The sequence below is a fragment of the Ornithorhynchus anatinus genome, chromosome 4 (genome assembly GCF_004115215.2).
Source record: "Ornithorhynchus anatinus isolate Pmale09 chromosome 4, mOrnAna1.pri.v4, whole genome shotgun sequence".
Lineage (NCBI taxonomy): Eukaryota > Metazoa > Chordata > Mammalia > Monotremata > Ornithorhynchidae > Ornithorhynchus > Ornithorhynchus anatinus.
Genome location: NC_041731.1, coordinates 14928204 through 14951479, shown reverse-complemented (window position 1 = coordinate 14951479; position 23276 = coordinate 14928204). Strand labels below are relative to the sequence as shown.

Sequence of the window (23276 nt, the reverse complement as noted above, 5' to 3'; positions counted from 1 at the left end):
AATCTTTATCAATTTCCACACTTTTTCCCCAATAATTTCTCTCTGGCTTTTTCCTAACTTCTAACTCCTACAGTTATTTGTCTAGCTTCCAAACTTTTTCCTATTTATTCTTTGCTACTTCATAGGAAATAATGTATTACTATAAAATATGATTATAACAATTAGTGTATTTGTTAAGTGTTCGGCATGTGGCAAGCATTGTACTAAGCACTAGGGTAGATTCAAGATAATCCACTGAATAGAGTCTCTGGCCCACAGTCTAAATAGGAGGGAGAACAGGTGAACAGGTGCCCACTTTACAGATGAGGAAACTGAGGCACAGAGAAGTTAAGTGACTCACCCAAAGTCACACAGCAAGCAAGTGGCAGAACTGGGTTTTGAACCCAGGTCCTCTGATCCCTAGGCCTGTGCTTTAGCCACTAGGCAACACTGCTTCTCATCATTATTCCTGTTTGGAAATCCAAAGCAGGGCACATTATGAAAGATGATCATGTTCGTGAACTGAAGTTGTTACACAATACAAATAACGGGCTCATCCAAGTAGCGGGACAAGATTAAAATGTATGTGCAACCGTTCAAACCAGCGTCGACTTGTTTATTGAATCTTGTCCCTGGGTCTCTGGCCTCCTCCCCTCAGAGACAGAATTCTATCCTGCACATAATCTGAACATCGCAACTAACACAGTAAGCAACATACATGTGCTAATAGCTGCCCACAGTGCCACTGTATTGCATGTAAGCTTGGTGACATGGGGGAATGGTGTTGCGTCAAGATGGTAAACAATCATTTTTCCACACCAGCATATCTTAATGATAATGAATTATAGACAGTAAAAATGAGACTTCATTCTCTGTTACGAGAACTTGCATTTCATTCATTCAATAGTATTTATTGAGCGCTTACTATGTGCAGAGCACTGTACTAAGCGCTTGGAATGTACAATTCGGCAACAGATAGAGACAATCCCTGCCCAGTAACGGGCTCACAATCTAAATGGGGGAGCTTTATGACTGGATCCTTGTTGATTCACCTTGGCTAGTGACCACACCACAGTAATAGTAAGTCTGGTACTTGTTAAGCACTTACTATGTGCCAAGCACTGTTCTATGCACTAGGGTAGATACAAGTTAATGTGGTTGGACACAGTCCCTGTCCCACATAGGGGCTCACAGTCTCTATCCTCACTTTACAGATGAGAGAACTGAGGCCCAGAGAAATGAAGTGAGTTGCCCAGGGTCACACGGCAGACAAGCGGGGGAGCCAGGATTAGAACTCACGACCTTCTGACTTCCAGGGCCGTCCTCCATCCACTATGCAATACTGCTTCTCCCAGACATGACAGGGGCAGGGACAGACTCCGGAGATACTGCGTGGCTCAGTGGAAAGAACACGGGCTCACTATATGTGTACTGCACGTTATTCTTCTACTTGTTTTCAAAACCAATCAATCAAATAAAAGTATTTTTAGAGCATTAACTGTGTGTACAGCACTGTACTAAACCTTTGGGAGAGTACAGTGCAATCGAGTAGGTATAGATGATCCCCTTTCATAAGGAGTATTCAGACTAGAGGAGGAGACACACATTAAAATACGTGGCCGATGAATATGTACAGAAGTTCCTTGGAGCTGGGGAGGGGTGAATACCAAATGTCTATTTAGTCCTCAATTCCACTTACCACCTTGTTCTAGGTTGTTAATTACCTTCCTCTTAGTGACTCCATGTATTCACAGTGACGAACAACATTCTTTTGTATTTAGTTGGCTCACTAGCCATGACAAGGAGAGACTGAGTTCAAAGGGATATTTCTGACTGAGTTCGAAGTTATATTTCTGCTCTGCAGGTGTTTTAGGGTCAGTGTAAAAAACTTCCACCCAGCTGATGGGGGTTTCCTTTATAGCATTCTTGTAAAACTCTAGTGAAGACTTGGGGAGACATAGTTGAATAATCTCACTAATTATTTCACTCCCCTACTACATTGACGCATGAAGAATCCCAACCTAAACCCAAGCTCCCCACATTGGGCCCACCCAATTTATTAAACAATCCCAATTCACATATACCAGCATGGCTCAGTGGAAAAAACCCGGGCTTGGGAGTCAGAGATCTTGGGTTCGAATTCCGGCTCTGCCACTTGTCAGCTGTGTGACTGTGGGAAAGTCACTTCTCTGTGACTCAGTTCCCTCATCTGTAAAATGAGGATTAATTGTGAGCCTTGCGTGGGACAACCTGATTACCGTGTATCTACCCCAGCGCTTAGAACAGTGCTCTGCACATAGTAAGCGCTTAACAGATACCAACACTATTATTATTATACCCAGGTAGTCCCAACAAGTCTCTAATACCCATGTGTTTGCAGCCTCCTGCATTTCCATGGAAGAGCCTGAGCCTCAAAGTCAAAGGACCTGGATTCTAATCCCACTTGCCTGCTGTGTGACCTGGGGCAAGTCCTTTAACTTTTCTGGGCCTCAGTTTCCTCAATTGAAATATGGGGATTCAATACCTGTTCACCTCTTACTTGGACCGTGAACTCCATGGGATCCAGAGACTGTGCTCGACCTGATTCTCTGGTGTCTACCCCCAGAGTTTCACAAAGTGCTCGGCACATAATAAGCACTGGGGAAGCTGTGTGGCCTAATGGAAAGAGGACGGGCCTGGGAATCAGAGGACCTGGGCTCTAAACCCAACTCCACCAAATGTCTGCTGTATTACCTCAGGCAAGTCGCTTAACTTTTCTGTGCCTTAGTTAATTCATCTGTAAAATGGGGAGTAAGACTATGAGCCCACTGTAGGACAGGGACTGTGTCCAACCTGATTACCTTAACAAATACCACTATTATTATTATTATCATCCAATTTGATGACGATGATGATTGTTGTTTTGGCCTTGCCCAGTCCCTTCCTTTTTATGGTTTGCATTTCTTTGAAAAGTCTTCATGGCTCCAAATGATTTCCTAGATCTAATTAAACCCTAAAAGCTCTGCTTTTTGTTTCACCTTTGAGTTGATGGTTACATAGACCTTATCATTCTATGCAGCCTCTAAATGTTCTGACCATAATGGAATCTTCCACTGAGAACAAGACGAGATTTGGTCTTTGACTTCGGGACAGAGAACCTGTATGAAGGAAATGATTGTGGTGATAGTGATTAGCAGTATTAACTGAAATTGAAACATACATCCTAGTCCCAGAGATCCATATCTTTGGTACAAGATGTACCGAATTTTTCTTGCATAATTGCCCCACCACAATTTTTGAGGAGGAAATAAAAAATTATTTCTGTACCACATCCATGTAAGCAGCCACCACAGGTTGGAGAAGGAGCAAAAGGGTGAAAATGGGATAACAAAGCTGGGGGAGGTAATTCACTGAATGCCTATTGTATGCGGCACAGAGGAGAGTATGGTAGACCTAAGAGATGCAGTTTCAAGAGCTCTCTTTACTAGAGTTTGACTGTAGTTCATGACTGCATTCATGCCCTCCGCAGTTGTTTGATTTCACTCCTCCCTTTTCCACCCTCCTTTTACTCTGTTCTGCCAATATTTTTCACCAACCACTGTTTCATTCATTCATTCATTCATTCATTCAGTAGTATTTATTGAGCGCTTACTATGTGCAGAGCACTGTACTAAGCGCTTGGGATGAACAAGTCGGCAACAGATAGAGACAGTCCCTGCCGTTTGACGGGCTTACAGTCTAATCGGGGGAGACGGACAGACGAGAACAATGGCAATAAATAGAGTCAAGGGGAAGAACATCTCGTAAAAACAATGGCAACTAAATAGAATAAAGGTGATGTACAATTCATTAACAAAATAAATAGGGTAACGAAAATATATACAGTTGAGCGGACGAGTACAGTGCTGTGGGGATGGGAAGGGAGAGGTGGAGGAGCAGAGGGAAAAGGGGAAAATGAGGCTTTAGCTGCGGAGAGGTAAAGGGGGGATGGCAGAGGGAGTAGAGGGGGAAGAGGAGCTCAGTCTGGGAAGGCCTCTTGGAGGAGGTGATTTTTAAGTAAGGTTTTGAAGAGGGAAAGAGAATCAGTTTGGCGGAGGTGAGGAGGGAGGGCGTTCCAGGACCGCGGGAGGACGTGACCCAGGGGTCGACGGCGGGATAGGCGAGACCGAGGGCCGGCGAGGAGGTGGGCGGCAGAGGAGCGGAGCGTGCGGGGTGGGCGGTAGAAAGAGAGAAGGGAGGAGAGGTAGGAAGGGGCAAGGTGATGGAGAGCCTTGAAGCCTAGAGTGAGGAGTTTTTGTTTGGAGCGGAGGTCGATAGGCAACCACTGGAGTTGTTTAAGAAGGGGAGTGACATGCCCAGATCGTTTCTGCAGGAAGATGAGCCGGGCAGCGGAGTGAAGAATAGACCGGAGCGGGGCGAGAGAAGAGGAAGGGAGGTCAGAGAGAAGGCTGACACAGTAGTATAACCACTCAATCTCCAAGGGCTCCTTCCCCTCTGCCTTCAAACATGCCCACATCTCCCCCATCCTAAAAAAACCCGCTCTTGACCCCACTTCCCCCTCCAGTTATCGTCCTATCTCCCTACTACCCTTCCTTTCCAAAATCTTAGAACGAGTCGTCTACAATCGATGCCTAGAATTCCTTAACTCCCATTCTCTCCTAGACCCCCTCCGATCTGGCTTCCGTCCCCTCCACTCTACCGAGACTGCTCTCTCTAAGGTCACCCATGACCTCCTTCTTGCCAAATCCAATGGCTCCTACTCCATTCTGATCCTCCTTGACCTCTCTGCTGCCTTTGACACTGTCGACCATCCCCTCCTCCTCCATACCTTATCTCACCTTGGCTTCACGGACTCTGTCCTCTCCTGGTTCTCCTCTTACCTCTCTGGCCGATCATTCTCGGTCTCCTACGCTGGAGCCTCCTCCCCCTCCCATCCTTTAACTGTTGGAGTTCCTCAAGGGTCAGTTCTTGGCCCTCTTCTGTTCTCCATTTACACTCACTCCCTCGGTGAACTCATCCGCTCTCACGGCTTTGACTACCATCTCTACGCAGATGACACGCAGATCTACATCTCCGCCCCTGTCCTCTCCCCCTCCCTTCAGGCTCGCATCTCCTCCTGCCTCCGGGACGTCTCCACCTGGATGTCGGCCCGCCACCTAAAACTCAACATGAGCAAGACTGAGCTCCTCATCTTCCCTCCCAAACCCGGTCCGCTCCCAGACTTCTCCATCACCGTGGATGGCACGACCATCCTTCCCGTCCCGCAGGCCCGCAATCTCGGTGTCATCCTTGACTCGTCCCTCTCGTTCACCCCACACATCCTATCCGTTACCAAGACCTGCCGGTTTCACCTCTACAATATCGCCAAGATCCGCCCTTTCCTCTCCACCCAAACGGCTACCTTACTATTACGGGCTCTCGTTATATCCCGGCTAGACTACTGTGTCAGCCTTCTCTGACCTTGTCCTCTCCCGCTCTCTCCTCCTCCTCGCCCTTTCGGAAACGTGGCTCTCTCCCGAAGACACGGTCTCCGCCGCCGCTCTCTTCAGCGGAGGTCTCTCCTTCTCCCACTCCCCCAGACTCACCGGTAAGGGAGGAGGAGTCGGCTTCCTCCTCTCGCCCCGATGCCGCTTCCGCACTATCCCTCCTCCCCCCTCCCTCTCCTTCCCCTCTTTCGAAGCCCATATCATTCGCCTCTACCACCCACTCCAGTTACTTGTCGCCGTCATCTACCGCCCTCCCGGTCCCACCTCCGACTTCTTCAACCACCTTGACCCCTTTCTCACCTTCCTCCTCTCCTTCTCTCTGCCCACTCTGATCCTTGGAGACTTCAACATCCATACGGATGTACCCGACGACTCCTCTACCGCCCGCCTGCTATCCCTCCTCGACTCTGCCGACCTCCTCCTCCACCATACCGCGCCCACTCACCGACTCGGTCACACCCTCGATCTCGTCATCTCCTACCACTGCACTATCTCCTCACTCACCAACTCTGAAATCCCTCTCTCTGACCATAACCTTCTCACCTGCCTCATCTCTCACACTCCCTCCCCCTGCAAATCTTCGCTACGGCCCCACAGAGACCTCCGCTCTCTCGATCCCATCCGTCTTTCCAATAGCATCTCTCCTCACCTTGCCGCCCTGTCCTCTCTTCCCACTCTCGACGATCAGGTCTCCGCTCTCAACTCCACCCTCTCTACTCATCTCGACTCTCTCGCCCCCCTTTCCCTCCGCCGCTCTCGCTCCACTAACCCACAGGCCTGGATCACCTCCTCCGTCCGCCTCCTACGCTCCTATGCTCGAGCTGCTGAGCGCTGCTGGCGAAAGTCCAAGCACCGAGCCGACCTCACACACTTCAAATTTATCCTTTCCTGCCTTAACTCTGCCCTCTCCTCCGCCAGGCAAAGCTTCTTCTCCTCCCTCATCGACACCCATGCCCGTCACCCCCGCCGATTGTTCCGGACCTTTAACTCTCTCCTTAGGCCCCCGGTTCCTCCCCCTCCCCCATCTCTCACCCCTAATGATCTGACCACCTATTTCCTCACGAAAATCAACACGATCAGGTCTGAGCTCCCCAAAGTCACCCCTCCGCCTCTCCCCTCCCCCCCAACAACCCCCTCCCCTACTTTCCCATCCTTTCCTGCAGTATCCTCAGAGGAGATCTCCTCCCTCCTCGCAAGTGCCACCCCCTCCACCTGCGCCTCGGACCCCATTCCCTCTCACCTTCTTAAAACCATCGCCCCTGCCCTCCTCCCTTCCTTAACTTCTATTTTTAACCACTCAATCTCCAAGGGCTCCTTCCCCTCTGCCTTCAAACATGCCCACGTCTCCCCCAAGTGTTTTCACTCCCTCTTAGAGGGTGAGTCCGTGAGGGGCAGAAGCTGTGTCTGATCTATCGCATATCTTGTATTATGCATTCATTCAATAGTATTTATTGGGGGGCTTACTATCTGCAGAGCACTGTACTAAGCACTTGGAATATACAAATCGGTAACAGATAGAGACAGTCCCTGCCCTTTGACGGGCTTACAGTCAATTAACCCAATCCTTGGCAGAGAGGAGCAGTGTGGCCTAGCAGAAAAAACCTGAGCCTGGGAGTCAGAGGAGCTGAGTTCTAAATCTTGGTTCTACCACTTGCCTGCTGTGCATCCTTGGACAAGCCACTTGACTTCTCCTTTCTGTCACATCCCCTTGTAAAATGGGGATTAAATAAATACCTATTCTCCCTCCCCTTAGACTGTGACGATCAGATGGGACAGGTACTGCTTGATCCAACTGTACCTACCCTAATGCTTGGCACACAGTAAATGCTTTACAAATGTAATTAGTTTTGCATAGAATTTAGCAAATACCATTATTTTGGGTAGGGGTACTATTTTTCTCTTACACTGTAGAGAGAAATCACAATTTCGATCTATCAGTCCTTCACATTTGAAGATGACTGATCTATGGAGGAGCCTATTCATGGTTGCAGACATGATTAAATAGAGTTGTGGGCATCCATCAGTTCGACCCACCGAAGGAAGTTGCAGGTTGTCTCTCTTCAAAGACAGCAGTCCCTCTCTCGATTGTTCTGATGTGGGCTGATCTTTCTGCTAGAATTGCTTCTCCACTCTGTGCTTCTTCTTCACTGTTTTAGATTTGTTCTCTGGGCCTACCCCATTTCATTTCCGCCTACAAAAGATGCTACTATTTATTCTTCTTACATGGCCCATCTAACGATGCTGCTTTGGGTTGTGCATTGTCTCAGTGGTGGTGAGCTGACTGGATCCCAAGACTTCCTAGGTAATAGCTGAAGAAGTTGCAGGAGGAGCAGTAGAGTTCAAGTCTCACAGCTGTAGACACCACCACTTTCAGTTTGGTAGGAAGAATGATGTCCTATTGCCACCAAAGGGCATAACTGTCTATCAATCCCCCAAAGGGCATAACTATTTTCTACTGCTTCATCTAGCTGGGCATTAATAACAATAATAATTATTATTACGGTATTTGTAAATCACTTATTATGTGCCAGGCACTGTACTAAGCACTGGGATTTATACAAGCAAATTGGGTTGGATACAGTCCCTTGTTCCATGTGAGGCTCACAGTCTCAATCCCCATTTGGCCAATGAGGGAACTGAGGCACAGAGAAGTGAAGTGACTCGCCCAACATCAAATAGCAGGCAAGCATCAAATCCAGGATTAGGACCCAGTTCCTCTTACTTCCAGGCCCGTGTTCTTTCCACAAGGCCACAAGTTCCCTGCCCAAAAGGAGCTTGCGATCTAATGGCGGAGACGGACGTAGAGGTATTTACATACGGAGTAACCAGAATAAATCATTGAATAGCCAGTTGAATTAATGTATACACAAGTGCTGGGGATGGGAATAATGACATTGGTGCTAGAGGTGACTTGTGAGATGATATGATTTAAATTGCTAGGAGCAAAGCTTGGGACTCTTTTGTAGGAGGTGGGATCTGGGGAGGACTCTAGGCATGGGAGAGCTGTGGGTGGTCTGTCAGATTGAGTGTGGAGAGCCAAGGTAGGAAAGCTTCACGAGCGACAAGACGGAGAGCGGAGAATGAAACGCAGGTAGGTGGTTAGCTTGAGAAGGAGCTAAGGCTGCTGGGGAGGAGCTGGTGGAGGGAGCGGATGAGTAAGATGGATAGAATTAGTGGATACCTTGAAGCCAGTTTTGAGAAATTTTTGTCTGATGCAGGTTGTAAGGGGAAGCCAGTTCAGGTTTTGGAGAAGTGAAGAGATGTGTGCTGAGTGACATTTCGAGGCGATGATTCGTGCACCAGTGTGGAGTATTGGAGGAAAGGGGAGAGGCCAGAGGCAGGGAGACTGACAAGGAGGCTGATGCAACAATCTAGTTGTGATAGGGGACTGGGGCTTGGGCCTGGTGATAGCTGTCTTTGGTAGCTGTTTGGGTAGAGTGGAAGAGATGGATACAGGAAATATTAGGTAGGAAGAATCTGCAGGATTTGTCAGTAGCTTACCTCCAAAGCACCAGTATAACTATGCCTGAATGATGGTTTCAAAGACTTTCGATGCTGCCTGTAGGATTTGAAAAGTTCCCCAGTAGACTCCTTTTGCTCTTCAGACACCAACTCCCGGGATCCTCGTGTTTTTAGTATAGTACTATAAATAAATTTAAAGGGACTGCCTTATTCGAGTGGTGATTCATTCATTTATTCTCTCATTCAGTTGTATTTATTGAGCACCTACTATGTGCAGAGCACAGCACTAGGCACATAGATAGTACAGCACAGCAATAAAGAGAGGCAATCCCCACCCAGAACGGACTCACGGTCTGGGAAAGGATCAGATTGGGTACCTTCAACTCTCAATCAGTTTGAATCTGCCATCCTGCCAAATATCCTTAGGAATGTCCAGAACAATTTTCTGCTGATGGGGTCAAAGGTAGTGTATTAAGGTCTTGGGCTTACTCCCTGGACTCATCTTGGATTCTGAGGTGCTGTGAAGAACTTGTCTTTTATTCATTCACTCAATATTATTTATTGAGCGCTTACTATGTGCAGAGCACTGTACTAAGCGCTTGGAATGTACAAATCGGCAACAGATAGAGACAGTCCCTGCCCTTTGATGGGCTTACAGTCTAATCGGGGGAGACAGACAGACAAGAACAATAGCAATAAATAGAATCAAGGGGATGAACGTCTCATTAAAACAATAGCAAATAAATAGAATCAAGGTGATGTACATCTCATTAACAAAATAAATAGGGTGATGAAGATATATTGGTCTGTAACCACATTTTTGATGGCAGCCAGGGCCTGGTTGATGATCATCTTTAATAGCTGGACTAGAAGGTCTCTTGCTAGGATCTTATTGGCAATGGAGACCAGTGAAATATCTGTGACATTTCCACATTCACTTCTCCTTTTTCTTGAAATTTGTAAATTTCTCGAGTGCAGAGACCATTTCTATTCTATGTGACTAACCCCAAATATTGCTCTGCCGGTAATAAATACTATTGATGGCATGCCTCGCGGAAAGAGCCCGGGCCTAGGAGTCGGAGGACTTGGCTTGCTGTGTGACCTTGGGCAATCACTCATCCTATCCCACCTAGATTGCTGCATCAGCCTCCTTGCTGATCTCCTAACCTCCTGCCTCTCCTGACTCCAGTCCAAACTTCACTCTGCTGCCCGGATCATCTTTCTACAGAAACGTTCAGTACATGTCACACCACTCCTCAAAAATCTCCAGTGGTTGCCTATCCACCTCCATAGCAAACAAAAACTCCTCACCATTGGCTTTAAAGCACTCCATCACCTCACCCCCTCCTACCTCACCTCATTTCTCTCCTTCTACAACCCAGCCCACACACTTCACTCCTCTGGTACTAACCTTCTTGATGTGCCTCCATCTTGCCTGTCTCTCCGCCCTGGCCCACGTCCTACCTCTGGCCTGGAACACCCTCCCTGCTCAAATCCATCAGACAGTTACTCTGCCCCGCTCAGAGTCTTACTGAAGGCACATCTCTTCCAAGAGGCTTGCCCAGACTAAGTCCCACTTTTCCTCATCTCCCACTCCCTTCTACATCACTCTGACTTACTCCCTTTGCTCTTCCCACCCCCTCCCCACAGCACTTATGTATATATCTGTAATTTTATTTATTTATATTAATGTCTGTTTACTTGTACTGATGTCTGTCTCCCCCAGCCCCCAGACTGTGAGCTCGTTGTGTGCAGGGATTGTCACTCTTTAATGCTGTATCATATTTTCCCAAGCACTTAGTACAGTGCTCTGCACACAGTAAGCACTTAATAAATACGATTGAATGAATAAATGAAGTCGCGTAACTTCTTTGGGCCTCAGTCTCCTCAATTGTAAAATGGGTATTCAATACTTGTTCTTCCTTCTATTTAGACTGTGAGCCCTATCTGGGACAGGGATTCTGTTGAAAATAATTACCTTCTATCTACCCAAGCATTTAGAACAGTAGTTGACACATAGTAAGAGCTTAATAAATATTATTACTATTATTTCCTCTTTGAAGTCCTGTGGAATTTCATCTATTACTCTTCCATCTACTCTTTGAACTACTATTCAGATGATTCTTTAGGATGAACTAAAGAAGTCAAATGACAAATCTTTAATGAAAGAAATTGGGTTGTACCAGCATACAACCCAATTTATTTTCTTTTTGGTGTGGAGGATTAAATGAGATTAAGTTAAACTCAACAATATGTAATCATATGCTTCTTTATTCAAAAATCAAATTATTGTGTTACATTATGGGAGATTATCTGAAATTGCCTGTACTAAATAGAAGAGAATTTGCAGTTTGACCCTGCAGCAATTTGATAAACAATGAAACATGAAAACATAAGTTGCTAAGGACGCATTCAAATTTACTTTCCAGAATTCTATATGACTTCTGTCTAATAAACCACAGGTACCTCTGTGAATGATCTGCTATTCAAATTTAAAAACAAAAAGAAATATTAGGATATTGAAAGTCATTATTTTGACCCAGAATCCTGATGTTGTTTAGAGTATCATATCACATGCTCACATTTTTTTAGTCAGTCAGATGCCCTTGTCCCAACTTTGTGATGGAAACCACAAAGCACAACCATTTTATTTATTACCAGTGAGCCACCACAATTCTTCTAATTTCTCCCATCTTCCTCTTTTCCCTTTTTTCCCTTCAGCACTCCACATATTCCTGGATATATGGGGAAGGTTCATTTCACAGCCACCCACCCAGAAAATTCTAATCTTCCGTCAACAACCCCATCAACAATTCCAGAACGGCATCAGTAAGTGTGAAGTGTATTACTCAATTTGTTCAGTGAGATTAGAGGAAAAATCCTAATTACTGTTATTTCATTAAACAATTAATATTAAGAATGACTTTCTTTTCGTTGGCTTTCAAAAGAACAGTTGAGTTGAGCTCTTTAACAAAAAGGGCTAACTCTATTTCTGTTGCGCAGAAGGAATATCAGTTTGCTCACATTTTTGTTAATTTTACCAAAAAGGAAAGATAATGTGGGAGGAAAGTAATAATTCTAGGATGTTCATGCTTTTTCAGATTGGCCTCCTTCTTGCTTACTCTCATTATTTTGCATGAGCTAACACATTTAGCACCGATGCACAATATTTAACTCTGATATGAAACCAAATCACTTTATATTTTTGTAAACAAATCACTTTCTAAAGTACAAAAACAAATCATGCCCATTTCAAGGCAAAATTCCAGTCTTGAGGGGGGAATTTGGAAGGTTTGAAAGCCACATCCCCAAGGGGAGGGGATGGATACCTGGGTCTCGTGTTCTGACTGGGGGTCAGAATAAAAATGGGACTGAAGGATACAACCTTCAGAGTCAGGGGTTTGCTACTCAAGAAATTTTCTTTTCTTTAAAAGGTTTCCACCTCTAACTGTCCGCTTCAATTTGGGAGGATGTTTGTATCGACAGTGTAGAGTAATAGCAATATTTATGGTCACAGTAGGAAAAGCAGCATGGCATATTGGACAGAGCACAGGCCAGGGAAGTCAGAAGGTCATGGGTTCTAATCCTGGCTCTGCCATTTCTCTGCTGAGTGACCTTCATCCCCATTTTACAGATGAGGTAACTGAGGCACAGAGAAATGAAATGACTTGCCCAAAGCCACACAGCAAAGTGGCAAGGCCAGGATTATGAGAGAGAGCTGATTGAGCACCTTAAAGCATATGGTTAGCAGTTTCTATGTGCTTGGGTAATTACAAAGAAAGGACATGTTCTCTTTCCACAAGGAGCGTCCACTGTAAAGGGGAGATAGACAGAACCTCTTTCCAAATAGAGGAGTCAAGATCAATAATTGAGTGTACAAATAAATAAACATATCTATGACCTGCCCTTAGAAGGCTACAACCTTCAGAAAAATCAGGCTTCCCAGCTGCTAATCCTGTTTGGTCAATGGCATGGCTGTAATAGACCCATGTGTCTGCTGTGTGACCTTGTGCATGTCACTTAACTTCTCTGGGCCTCAGTTACCTCATCTGTAAAATGGGGATAAAGAGTATGAGCCCTTTGTAGGACAGGGATTATGTCCAACCTGATTAGCTTGTATCTACCCCAGCAATTTAGAACACTGCTTGGCATATAGTAAGTGCTTAACAAGTACTGCAATTATTCATTCATTCAATCGTATTTATTGAGCGCTTACTGTGTGCGAAGCACTATATACGATACATTCAGCTCCACTGCAGATATTACAAGGGCTTCACTGTAGAAAGTCGTCTGAACACCCCCTCCCCCCCGCCCCGCTTTTTACCGTGGAATTTAAATGCCTGAATTTCTTTCTGTCTCTCTGAGACCCTCCTAGATTCTTGATTAGAGGATCAAACTGTAGTTGAATATAAGTGAACTAGTTGTTTGCATGTTATGCAGGCTGTAGATAATCTGAACAGAAGTAGGAGAAAGGAACTGAAAAATAAGAAAGATTTTGGTGTTTTCTAGACTGAGTGGAACTCAACCATTAGCTCTAAATCCAAGTTGCTTTTTTAACTGTCCCACACAAACTACAAATGAGTCTTTAGAAAGATCTCTTAGGAGCAGCGCATCAGTAGAAGATTTCAAGAGACAGGATTTAGGTGCAGGATTCGGAGCTGTGAATTTACTAATCATTTAATGTTGTTATAACATTGTGCAGAAATAAAATAATTCAGTAAGAATGTCCCAGAATCCAATTTTTAAAAGTTATTCGTTATGGAGAAGTATCTGAAGAAAAACTACTGAAAATTTTATGTATGCAGAGTTGGAATTTTTTTCACCTATTTTACAGAAAACTACTTTGTCAAGTTTTAACAGGAACAGGTTTCTCATACTCGAAAAAAGGGATCTAGGCTTTCCAAAGGAAGTGAAATTCCAGAATCACGTATCGTTTCAAAATTTTGAATCATTCTTTATATGCTGCATTTTGTTCCTTCCATCTAAGAGTTCCAAAGAATTTTACCCAGCACCCTCTGAATAAGTCGTCTTTATTCCTTCCTACCGCATTCATAGCCTACTGCAACCCAGTTTGGAGATCTGGACTTAACTCCCACCTTTCTAACAATTAGAACCTATTCAGCATTCTAAAAATTGCTTTGGATTTCTGACAGTGAAACTGTTCAAAAATAGTGGTGCTTTACAGTGAGATAGCACTTAATGAACTGTGAAAAGAAAGGTTAACAAAGAAAATCACCCTGCTGAGTTAGAACACTCTAATCAAGATGTGGAAGTGGACTCAGTATTGCTGTGCTTAGTCTTTTTGATGCACGAGGGTCTTTTACCACGTTGAGACCTTTATGGGGCAGTTTCAGGTTCCCCCTTCAGTCACTGATTTCTGTTACTTTTCAACTCCCCAATAGGTGACTTTTGGATATTTTTAGAAAAGTTTTTTAGCTCCAGGCTCGATAATCTAAATGTCAAAAGAGCTTCCTCCTACCAGGTCTTCTGGCCAATAAAGATCTGAGTTCCTCAGTCCTTTGATGATGTCTGAAGCACTTTGGGGTTGTCAGGTGATTTATTCATTGGAATTTAAAGAAGTGACATCAGGCAATACCTACCGGAATTTCATTTTTACTTGGGGGTAATTACATTTAACTTAAAGAGGGTTCGGTCATTCTTAATATTATGTGAACAGAATTTAGGTCAAAAACTCATGGAGAGATTCACCTGACAATACTCAAAAACAAATGTAATGTTCCTTTAATTTGAATAGAGAATTTGTATATTGGTTTTTAAAAAAAATACTCTTGAGCTCTGAAAATTTAGGAGTATTTTTTGTTAAAATCACTTGAAAACTGGGCTTAATTCTTTAAATGAGGTATGGGTAAACATATTTAAATGTGGGGTTAGTAATCATGTTCCAAGAGAGCCACTGGGTGACCATTTATCCCACGCATTGAATAAATACGGACCTGTGTTCTGTGGGTGGAATTGTTATCAGTAGTACTTAATATTGTTTACAACCCGGCTTCTTTGATTCACTATCTAATCCTCTAGCAGAGAAGCAATATGGCTTAGTGGATAGAGCACGCACCTGGGAGTCGGAAGGACCTGGGTTCTAATCTCAGCTTTGCCACAAGTCTGCTGTTTGACCTTGGGCAAGTCGCTTAACTTTTCTGAGATTCATCGATAGAATGGGGATTAAGAGTTTGAGCCCTATGTGGGACAGGGACTGTGTCCAACCTGATTAATTTGTACCTACCTGAGTGCTTAGAACAGTGTTTGACACATAGTAAGTGCTTATCAAGGGCCATAATTATTATAAAGTCACTTGACTTCTCTCAGTCTCATTTTCCTCATCTGCAAAATGGAGATTCAAGACCTGTCCCCCACCTTCTTACTTAGACTGTGAACCCCCTGAGGGACAGGGACTGTTGCTAATTGCATAATCTCATGTCTACCCCAGACCTGAATAAAGTGCTTGGCACAGAATAAGTGCTTAATAAATCTACAATTATTATTAACTCAGCAAATCATATGCGGCTGCCACCCAGGCTCAGGAAAAGGATAGCATGTAATAATAAGTATGGTATTTGTTAAGTGCTTCCTATGTACCAAACACTGTTCTGAGCACTGGGGTAGATAGAAGATAATCAGGCTGGACAAAGTCCCTGTCCCACCCGGGGCTCACAGTCTTAATCCCCATTTTACGGAGGAGGTAACAGAGGCACAGAGAAGGTAAGTGACTTGCCCAAAGTCACAGAACAGACAAGTGGCAGAGCCGGGATTAGAACCCATGTCCTCTGACTCCCATACTCTTGCTCTTGTCACTAGGCCTTGATGCTCTTGCCACTAGGCCATCATCATCAGAAGTATTTATTGAGCACTTAGTGTGTGCAGGGTCCTGGAACTGGCTGGGTAGGACTGTTGAAGTCTGTTGGGCAGCTCTGTGGACATATCTTTACTTCTCTTCCCAAAGCTGCTCATTCAGTATCTCTCTCAGGGTTTTCCCCCCAGCCAGGCATAGAGTGCCCAAAGAGGAGATTCTCAGAGTGGACCGTGGCCTGCCAACTTCCCTGGACACCTCCAGAGGTCATAGGAAGAGGGATTAGGAAGAGTTGCCTAGTGGAAAGTGCAGGTAGCTGGAACACAGGACTAGAACCCAGTTTTAGTTCCAGCTCTGCCACTGGTCTGCTGAATGACCTTGGGAAAATCTCTAATCTTCTCTGAATCTCCCATTTCTCCTTTGTAAATTGAGGATAAAAAGCTCTTAAGGGAGATCGTGTCTTCTTGCTCCTCCTCTCCCAAGTGTTTAATTCAGTGCTTTACATAAACTAGGCACTCAAAAAAATACCATTGATGGACTGCTTGATTGAACTCCGTAGGGGACAGGAACTCTGTCCATTCTGATGAACTCATCTCTACCCCAACGCTTAGCATAGAGTATAAGCAGTTAATGACTGTCACTTTATTTGATGATGTTTGCCATTATGCATGCACCTGTAGAACAAAATCATTACCTCATGGAGTGGTTATGAGAATTTTATTACTATTTATTAACTGCTTTCTTCCCAGCATTACAGAACCTTAAGTGGAATTGAGAAAAAGGCTCTCCCTAATCTGGGAGCCCGATGTTGGGCAGGGATTGTCTCTATCAATTGCCAGATTGAACATTCCATGCTCTTAGTACAGTGTTCTGCACACAGTAAGCACTCAATAACTACAATTGAATGAATATACCTTAAATAAGGTATACCTTAAAGAATCTGTTGACTTTTAAAATAAGCCTATCTCCTCAATTTCAGAAAGGCTCTGGAAAGAGAATGAAGAAGCAAATGGATGGGGTATGTGAACTAAAGTAAAAGCAGCCTGCAATGTTTTTGTGTGTGAGAAAAGATCTGTCACATCATGTAATTAGTAGCAATTAATTGTTCGTCATTGGCTCAGATTCTCCCGGGGGTTAAACTATTTTGTGGTTTTTCGGTCATGGCTTTGAGAACTATTTGGTGAGTTATTTACCACTTTAGAATGTCAGGAACCAGCCGGCTTGAAAGAGTTTAAGGCACCTTCCAAAAGTGCCTAATTTACCATCCCATGTATCTTTTGCATGAGGAGGACCTGGGAGTGGCAAATTATTAAACACAGATTAGCCAAGGTTGCCATCACAAGCACTGAAATTATCCCATCCCTATAATCAGCCCTCATCCATTATAAAGAAAAAGTGTTTGGAGAAAGATGGTTGGAAAATTTCCCTTCCTCTGATGTCCTCTTGTCACTACATTGCATTTATTCACAGATCCAGCTCTTGTTGATGTTTCCTCATAGAAGCCTTTTACCACAGTGATCTCATGCTCTCTCTCTCTCTCTTTGTCCTTCCATCTTTGAAGAAGACACCCCTGGAGTGAGGTTCACTCAGTCAATCAAGCAGTGGTATTTATTGAGTGCTTACTATGTGCAGAGCACTGTACTAAGTGTTTAGGAGAGTGAAACCTGAGGGATGGAGGGAGAGGGAGAGAGAAAGTGTGAGTACCTGTCTCTGACTGAAAAGGTCAAATAATAATAATAACTGTTATGTTTTTTGTGAAGCACTTTCTATGTGCCAAGCACTGTACTAAGCACTGGGGTGGATATAAAGCAAATCAGAGTGGAAACAATCCCTGTCCCATATGGGACTCACAGTTTCAATCACCATTTTACAGATGAGGTAACCGAGGCCCAGAGAAATGAAGTGACTTGCCTAAGGACATCCAGCAGACAAGTGGTGGAGCCGGAATTAGTACCCATGGCCTTCTGACTCCCAGGCCCATGCTCCATCCACTCCACCAATCAGAACCCACAGTCCCAGCTACATTGTACCTTCCACCAGGAAAACAATAGATTTTTTTTTATATAATTCCAAATAGAGCTTAATGTTTCTTAAGGATATTTGCAAGCCAGCAAACACAAGGGGTCTTAAAACTTAGTGACTTGCGATTTTACCGTTGGGTCAAAAAGCAGTCCATTAAACACATTTCCCTGCATGATATACACTATGAAGTAAAAGCAAATGGGTCCCTCATACACAAAAGGGGACACTTCCACTCTAAGTCAAGCAGAAGGTAGCAATCGCAAGAGTGGGTCTCTGCACTCCTAGACCCTAACTTTGAAAACAAATCCACTATCCTTAGAACATTCATTGAATTAGTGGGGAACACCTGATATGTCATAAACAACACAGATTAGGTGGTCCGGAATTCTTTCTTCCAAACTGTAAACCGATTCAGTATTTCATGAATTCTAGACAGTGAGATTTACAGTACAAGGAGGTTATCACTAATCACTGATTAGTTCAGACTCAGGGGATTAAACATTTTTTTTTCCTAAGGATGATAAAATGCTCCAAATAGGAAAGAACAAAGTGGAGGAAATGTTAAAAAACAACAGCAACAACTTGGCTTTTGAATAAAAGATTAATTTAGGTGGACTGCAAAATTACACTTCAATATTTTACCAGCTATTTAGCTCTAAAGATCCATCCTGTCTTATCCTAAAAGACAAATAGAGAAACTAAATTTCAAGTTGAAGCTTACTCTCATTTAAATAAAAAAATAAACAATTGCACTTAAATAGCCAAAGTCATTTTTAACCTGATTATAAAATGGTGCATGCATATACAACCATAAGTACGTAGGCAAAGGACAGTTGAACTCTGCTCATTAGAAACCGTCACAGAAGAAAACCTTAAATCTTATTTCTATAGTAATGCCATTTGGTAGTATTTTTTGTTTAAAAATCAGCCGATTAATTTATTTTGATATTTTCTGAAAGTAAACCTATTTGTTCTCAATGGATGGCCGGAGTTTTGGGTGCTGTTTTCTGACCTCGCTTCACAGCAGTTTCTACGTGTTGCTATCAAAAAGACCCTCAAAAAGACCCATACTCTTCTTTTGTGACACATTTATATGTCATTTATACCTACCATCTGAGAATATTCCCAAATAACTATTGTCAAAGCGAGTTCCATTCCAACCCAAATAAATTTGTGCTGCTTATAAACCACTGAAATTTTCTGCCACTGAAAAGTCACCCTTAGACCCGTTCTTTCTACCTACTGATTATAGATGTACAGGAGGAACAGAGCTGGCTTCCTGTGTGTAGTCAATGTCTGAAAAACAATGCTGCTTTAGCCAGAGTGGGTTTCCTGGGTAAAATTGTCTGGCCTTAGTTTATTCATGAGCATTTTAAAACTGTTCTTTCAAAGAACAAAAAGGAAAAGTCATTCCACATATAACTTGCAGTGGCAGTTTTAGTGCTTTACATGTACCCTTGGAAAATGAATTAACCCGAAGTCACTCAGTATAAAATCATTTCCCTGTCACTGTGAGCATATTTTAGCTTTAAATATATACGGCAACTCTGCATACTCTTGGGATAGATTCTATTTCTTTCACAAATTCCATTTCTTGATACAAATGTTGTTTTGTCAAAAAATCATTACTCTTAAGAAAGTCAACTGAGGTCTATTGGGATGTACAACTTAGGGTTTTATAAGTAATATCACCCAGTGGGCCCAACTCTCCCCACTATGGCAAAGAAAGGCTCCAGTAATAATATTGATAATAATAATATTTGTGGTATTTCTTAAGTGCTTACTCTGTGCCAGGCACTGTACTAAGCACCGGGGTAGATCGAAGATAGTTGGGTTGGACACAGTCCCTGTCCCACATAGGGCTTCCAATCTCAATCTCCATTTTAAAGTTGAGGACACTGAGGCACAAAGAAGTTAAGTGTCTTGCTCAAGGTCACACAGCAGAGCCAGATTTAGAACCCAGCTCCTTCTGATTCCCAAGTCAAGTCCGTGTTGTATCCACTGGCCAGTCATAAAGTCACGTAGGGAAGACCTCCATTGTTTAATCCAGGGGGAAGCATGTTTCTTTCCCCACTCCCTCCCCTTGCCCCTTACGTGTGAGCCTGGGCAAATTTTCCTCAGCATTGTCCCTCCAGGCAAACCCTGCTGCCTAGTCCAGTCCGGGGTCTGTCCCATGGACAACCAGACAGATGAACCAGTCAACTAGAAAGTTTTCATCCTTTTGAGTTGCGGCAAAAGCTGAATCATGCCAAAAGGGTTTTCCACATGGATATAGAAAGCACTTGGAAACACTCATCCTTTCCACTGTAGTAATACTAATAATAATAATACAAATAATGGCAATATTTGTTATATGGTCATGGTGTGCACCAAGCACTGTACTAAACCTGGCCTTTAAGATAATCAGATACATTTGCTGGCCTGCAAAGAGTCCTAGGTCTAAGGGGAGGGACAATGGGTGTTGAATCCCTGTTTTACAGATGAGGAAACTAAGGCAAAGAGAAGTTCAATGACTTGGCAGAGCAAGGATTAGAACCCAGGTCCTCTTACTCTCAGGCCCCTGTGCTTCCCACTCAATCATGCTGCTTCTCAGTAGTAGTAACTGTATATAGTGATAGCTGTAGTATTTATTAAGCTTATTGCATGCACGACACGGTACTAAATGTTGAGAAAGCATACACATGTGGGAATTAGACATGGTCTCTGGCCACTTCGAGAGCTCACAATCTAAGACGATAAAGGGGGAGAAGGATCTGGTGACAGACACATGGGAGAAGGAAGCAAAACATCAAGGCAACGTAAAAAACAGATACACAAAATAAAATACTACAGAGGTCTTGAGCTATAGGGCAGAATCCAAAAGTTGATGCTCTGCATGCAGTAAGTGCTCAATAAATACGATTGATTGATTGACTGATTGATCAATTACTGGTATTCATTGAGTGCTTACTGTGTGCAGAGCACTGCCCTTAGTGCTTGGTAGATATGATCCCTTGTCCTCAAAGAGTTTACAGTTTAGGCAGTTTACTTCACTGCCTGCCCAGAGCCAGATCCGATGGTCGTCAGAAACAGACAGGGCAGTGGAGCTGATCCAGTGTGGTTCAGCTGGGCAGAGGTCGGCCCACAGACTGACAGTGGCCAGGATGCCACCCCCGGCCCCATCCACTGCCCATACCTTCCCCATCACCCAGCCATCACCCACTCAGAATCACAACACCAGCCATGCAGACCTCCCTGCGTCAAAGCCACCCAAGGGACAGTCTGTCACCTGAACAGTGGAATGTGTAGGCCTTCAGATACTGCCTGTAGCTGACGCTGCTCCAAAGAATGGAAATAGGGGCCTCTGCCCCTCCCGCGTCTCCCTGCTCATTCCAGAGGAAGCAGAAGACCCCACCTGATTTCAATGTTTATCACCTTGGTCCCAGCAGGGGCATAATCAGCTCAGTAGCCAAGCCAGAAAGACAGCATCCTTCCCGTCCCCTACCCCAGCACTGCCCAAGCCACCGGGGTGTTCTCAGCACTTAGATTTCATGTAAAGGGAAGTTGAACAAGAGGAACCTATAAGTGTCAGGGTGCCATAAGTAAATGTTGTAGCCACCCTATCTTTCCTTTTGGAAAGGAATCACTTCCTCTGGGACTTTTTTAAGACCCAGATCAGAATATGCATCTTAAATTATTGACTTTCTTAGGTTTGTTGGGTTATTTAATGCTCCTCAGCTGCCATCCTGTAAAGGTCACAGAAATATTAATGTCCTTATGAAGCAAAAGGACCAAAAAATTCAGCTTTCAACATAAGTTAAAGTGTGGTGATGCAAATTGCAAAAAATCAGTGGCCTGTATCTTCTCACAGAATTATTTCATAATGAATTTAACAATAGGAAAAGAGTCTATAAACCACACACAGAAACAATTGCAAAGCGGGCAGGGTGGAGAAGGATGGGATTGTGCCTTTCTGATCTGACGTGGTGAAAATGATTTGAACCGAATGTGATAAACTGGTCTGATAAAAAGAAAAATATGTACATGGTCCTCTATGGGATCTTTCATATGTAGAGAGAGAGAGAGAGCCAGAGAAAAGAAATCCTCTATGGGACCTAATCTTTCCAACCTGGTAAATTTAACAATGAAAATATATTATTCAAAGTTGTAAATCCATTTCCCATAACCCTGTAAACAGTGGGGGAGACTAGTTCCAGCAGAGGCAAAGGGCAGCACTTATGAAGCCAGGTAAAAGATCTGTGTAGACACCTCTTTTAAATGAAGGCCCATAATGCCTCAAAACTGCGGAGCTGTACATTTACATTTAAATGTTGCCAGCTGTTTACGTTAAAACACTACTGGCAGTTGCACGTGAATCAAACCAAGAAAAGCGCTTGAGAAAACAGTAAGGCGTGTACAGGCTTAAAGGATGATTTGAAAGTTTCACAATAGAAGAACAAGGGTGGAGATTTCTGAACTAAGTGTGGTATAAATTAACATGCCAAAACTAACAGCAGTAGTTCCTTTTGATGCCCAGATCTCTCATTTAATACAACCCAATCCCAATTTGCATCAATTTATCCATCTGATGTCTGATCGAGATTTAATGTCTTGCAAGTACACTGCAAACTTCACTTATTGCTCTCCTATATTACAAAGTAAATGTGAATCTAGATGTCCCATTATAATAATTAAAAATAATAATTATGGTATATATGGTAAGCGCTTACTATGTGACAGTCACTGTACTAAGCACTGGGGTGGGATACAAGCAAATTGGGTTGGACACAGTGCCCGTCCCATGTGCGGCTCATAGTCTCAATCTCCATTTTACAGATGAGGTAGCTGAGGCACAGAGAAGTAAAGTGATTTGCCCAAGGTTCCGCAGCACACAAGTGGTGGAGCCGGAATTAGAACCCATGACATTCTGACTCCCCGGTCCTTGCTAAATCCACTATATCATGCTGCTTCTGCACAGTATCGTGCTGCTTATACGTGGGGATGTTTGAACTTTGGAGAAGATGAGGCAAATCAAGTCTACACCTATCCCTGACCCTGACCCTAACCCTGAACCAAACCCTGACCCTGAAACTGAGCCTATCAGGTTGCTATCTTGTTAAGTTCAGCTCTTCGTGGGCAAACTCCATTTGTGTTTGCTAAATGCTCCACTTCATTTAGGAAGTCAGAAGAAGCCACATGGCCTAGTGGATAGAGCATGGGCCTGGAAATCAGAAGGAACTGGATTCTGATCCCGGCTCCTCCACTTGTCTGCTGCGTGACTTTGGACAAGTCACTTAACTTCTCTGGGGCCCAGTTCCCTCATCTGTAAAATGGGAATCAAGACTTTGAGCCCCATTTATTTGCAGTTTGGATGATCAACATTTGGTTAAACTAATTTCGTCTATCTTTCTAGAATCCTTAGCGGTGTTTGTCCATAGTTAATTTCAGGATGTGAATTTGAAATTCCACAAAGAGATCAATGAAGTGCAGTTTAAAAGAGAAGTTAATATTTTCATTGAGTCTGCTGGATTGTTTTTCAACTTTAATAAATTAAAGCTTCC

At 43.8% G+C, this 23276-nt stretch overlaps 1 protein-coding gene across 4 annotated transcripts in view; it reads left to right on the top strand.

The window, feature by feature from the left end:
• The window catches only part of SPATA48 (spermatogenesis associated 48), a 76225-nt gene that overhangs the window by 41511 nt on the left and 11438 nt on the right, over positions 1 to 23276 (top strand). For 3 of the 4 annotated variants that reach the window (XM_029062311.2, XM_029062308.2, XM_029062309.2), the window contains one exon: positions 11628 to 11735. In XM_029062311.2, coding sequence (XP_028918144.1) covers positions 11628 to 11735 — 108 coding nt within the window. Of the gene's footprint in view, positions 1 to 11627; positions 11736 to 16693; positions 16768 to 23276 lie in introns of those variants that run through there. The other variant, XM_029062310.2, reaches the window with a different exon arrangement.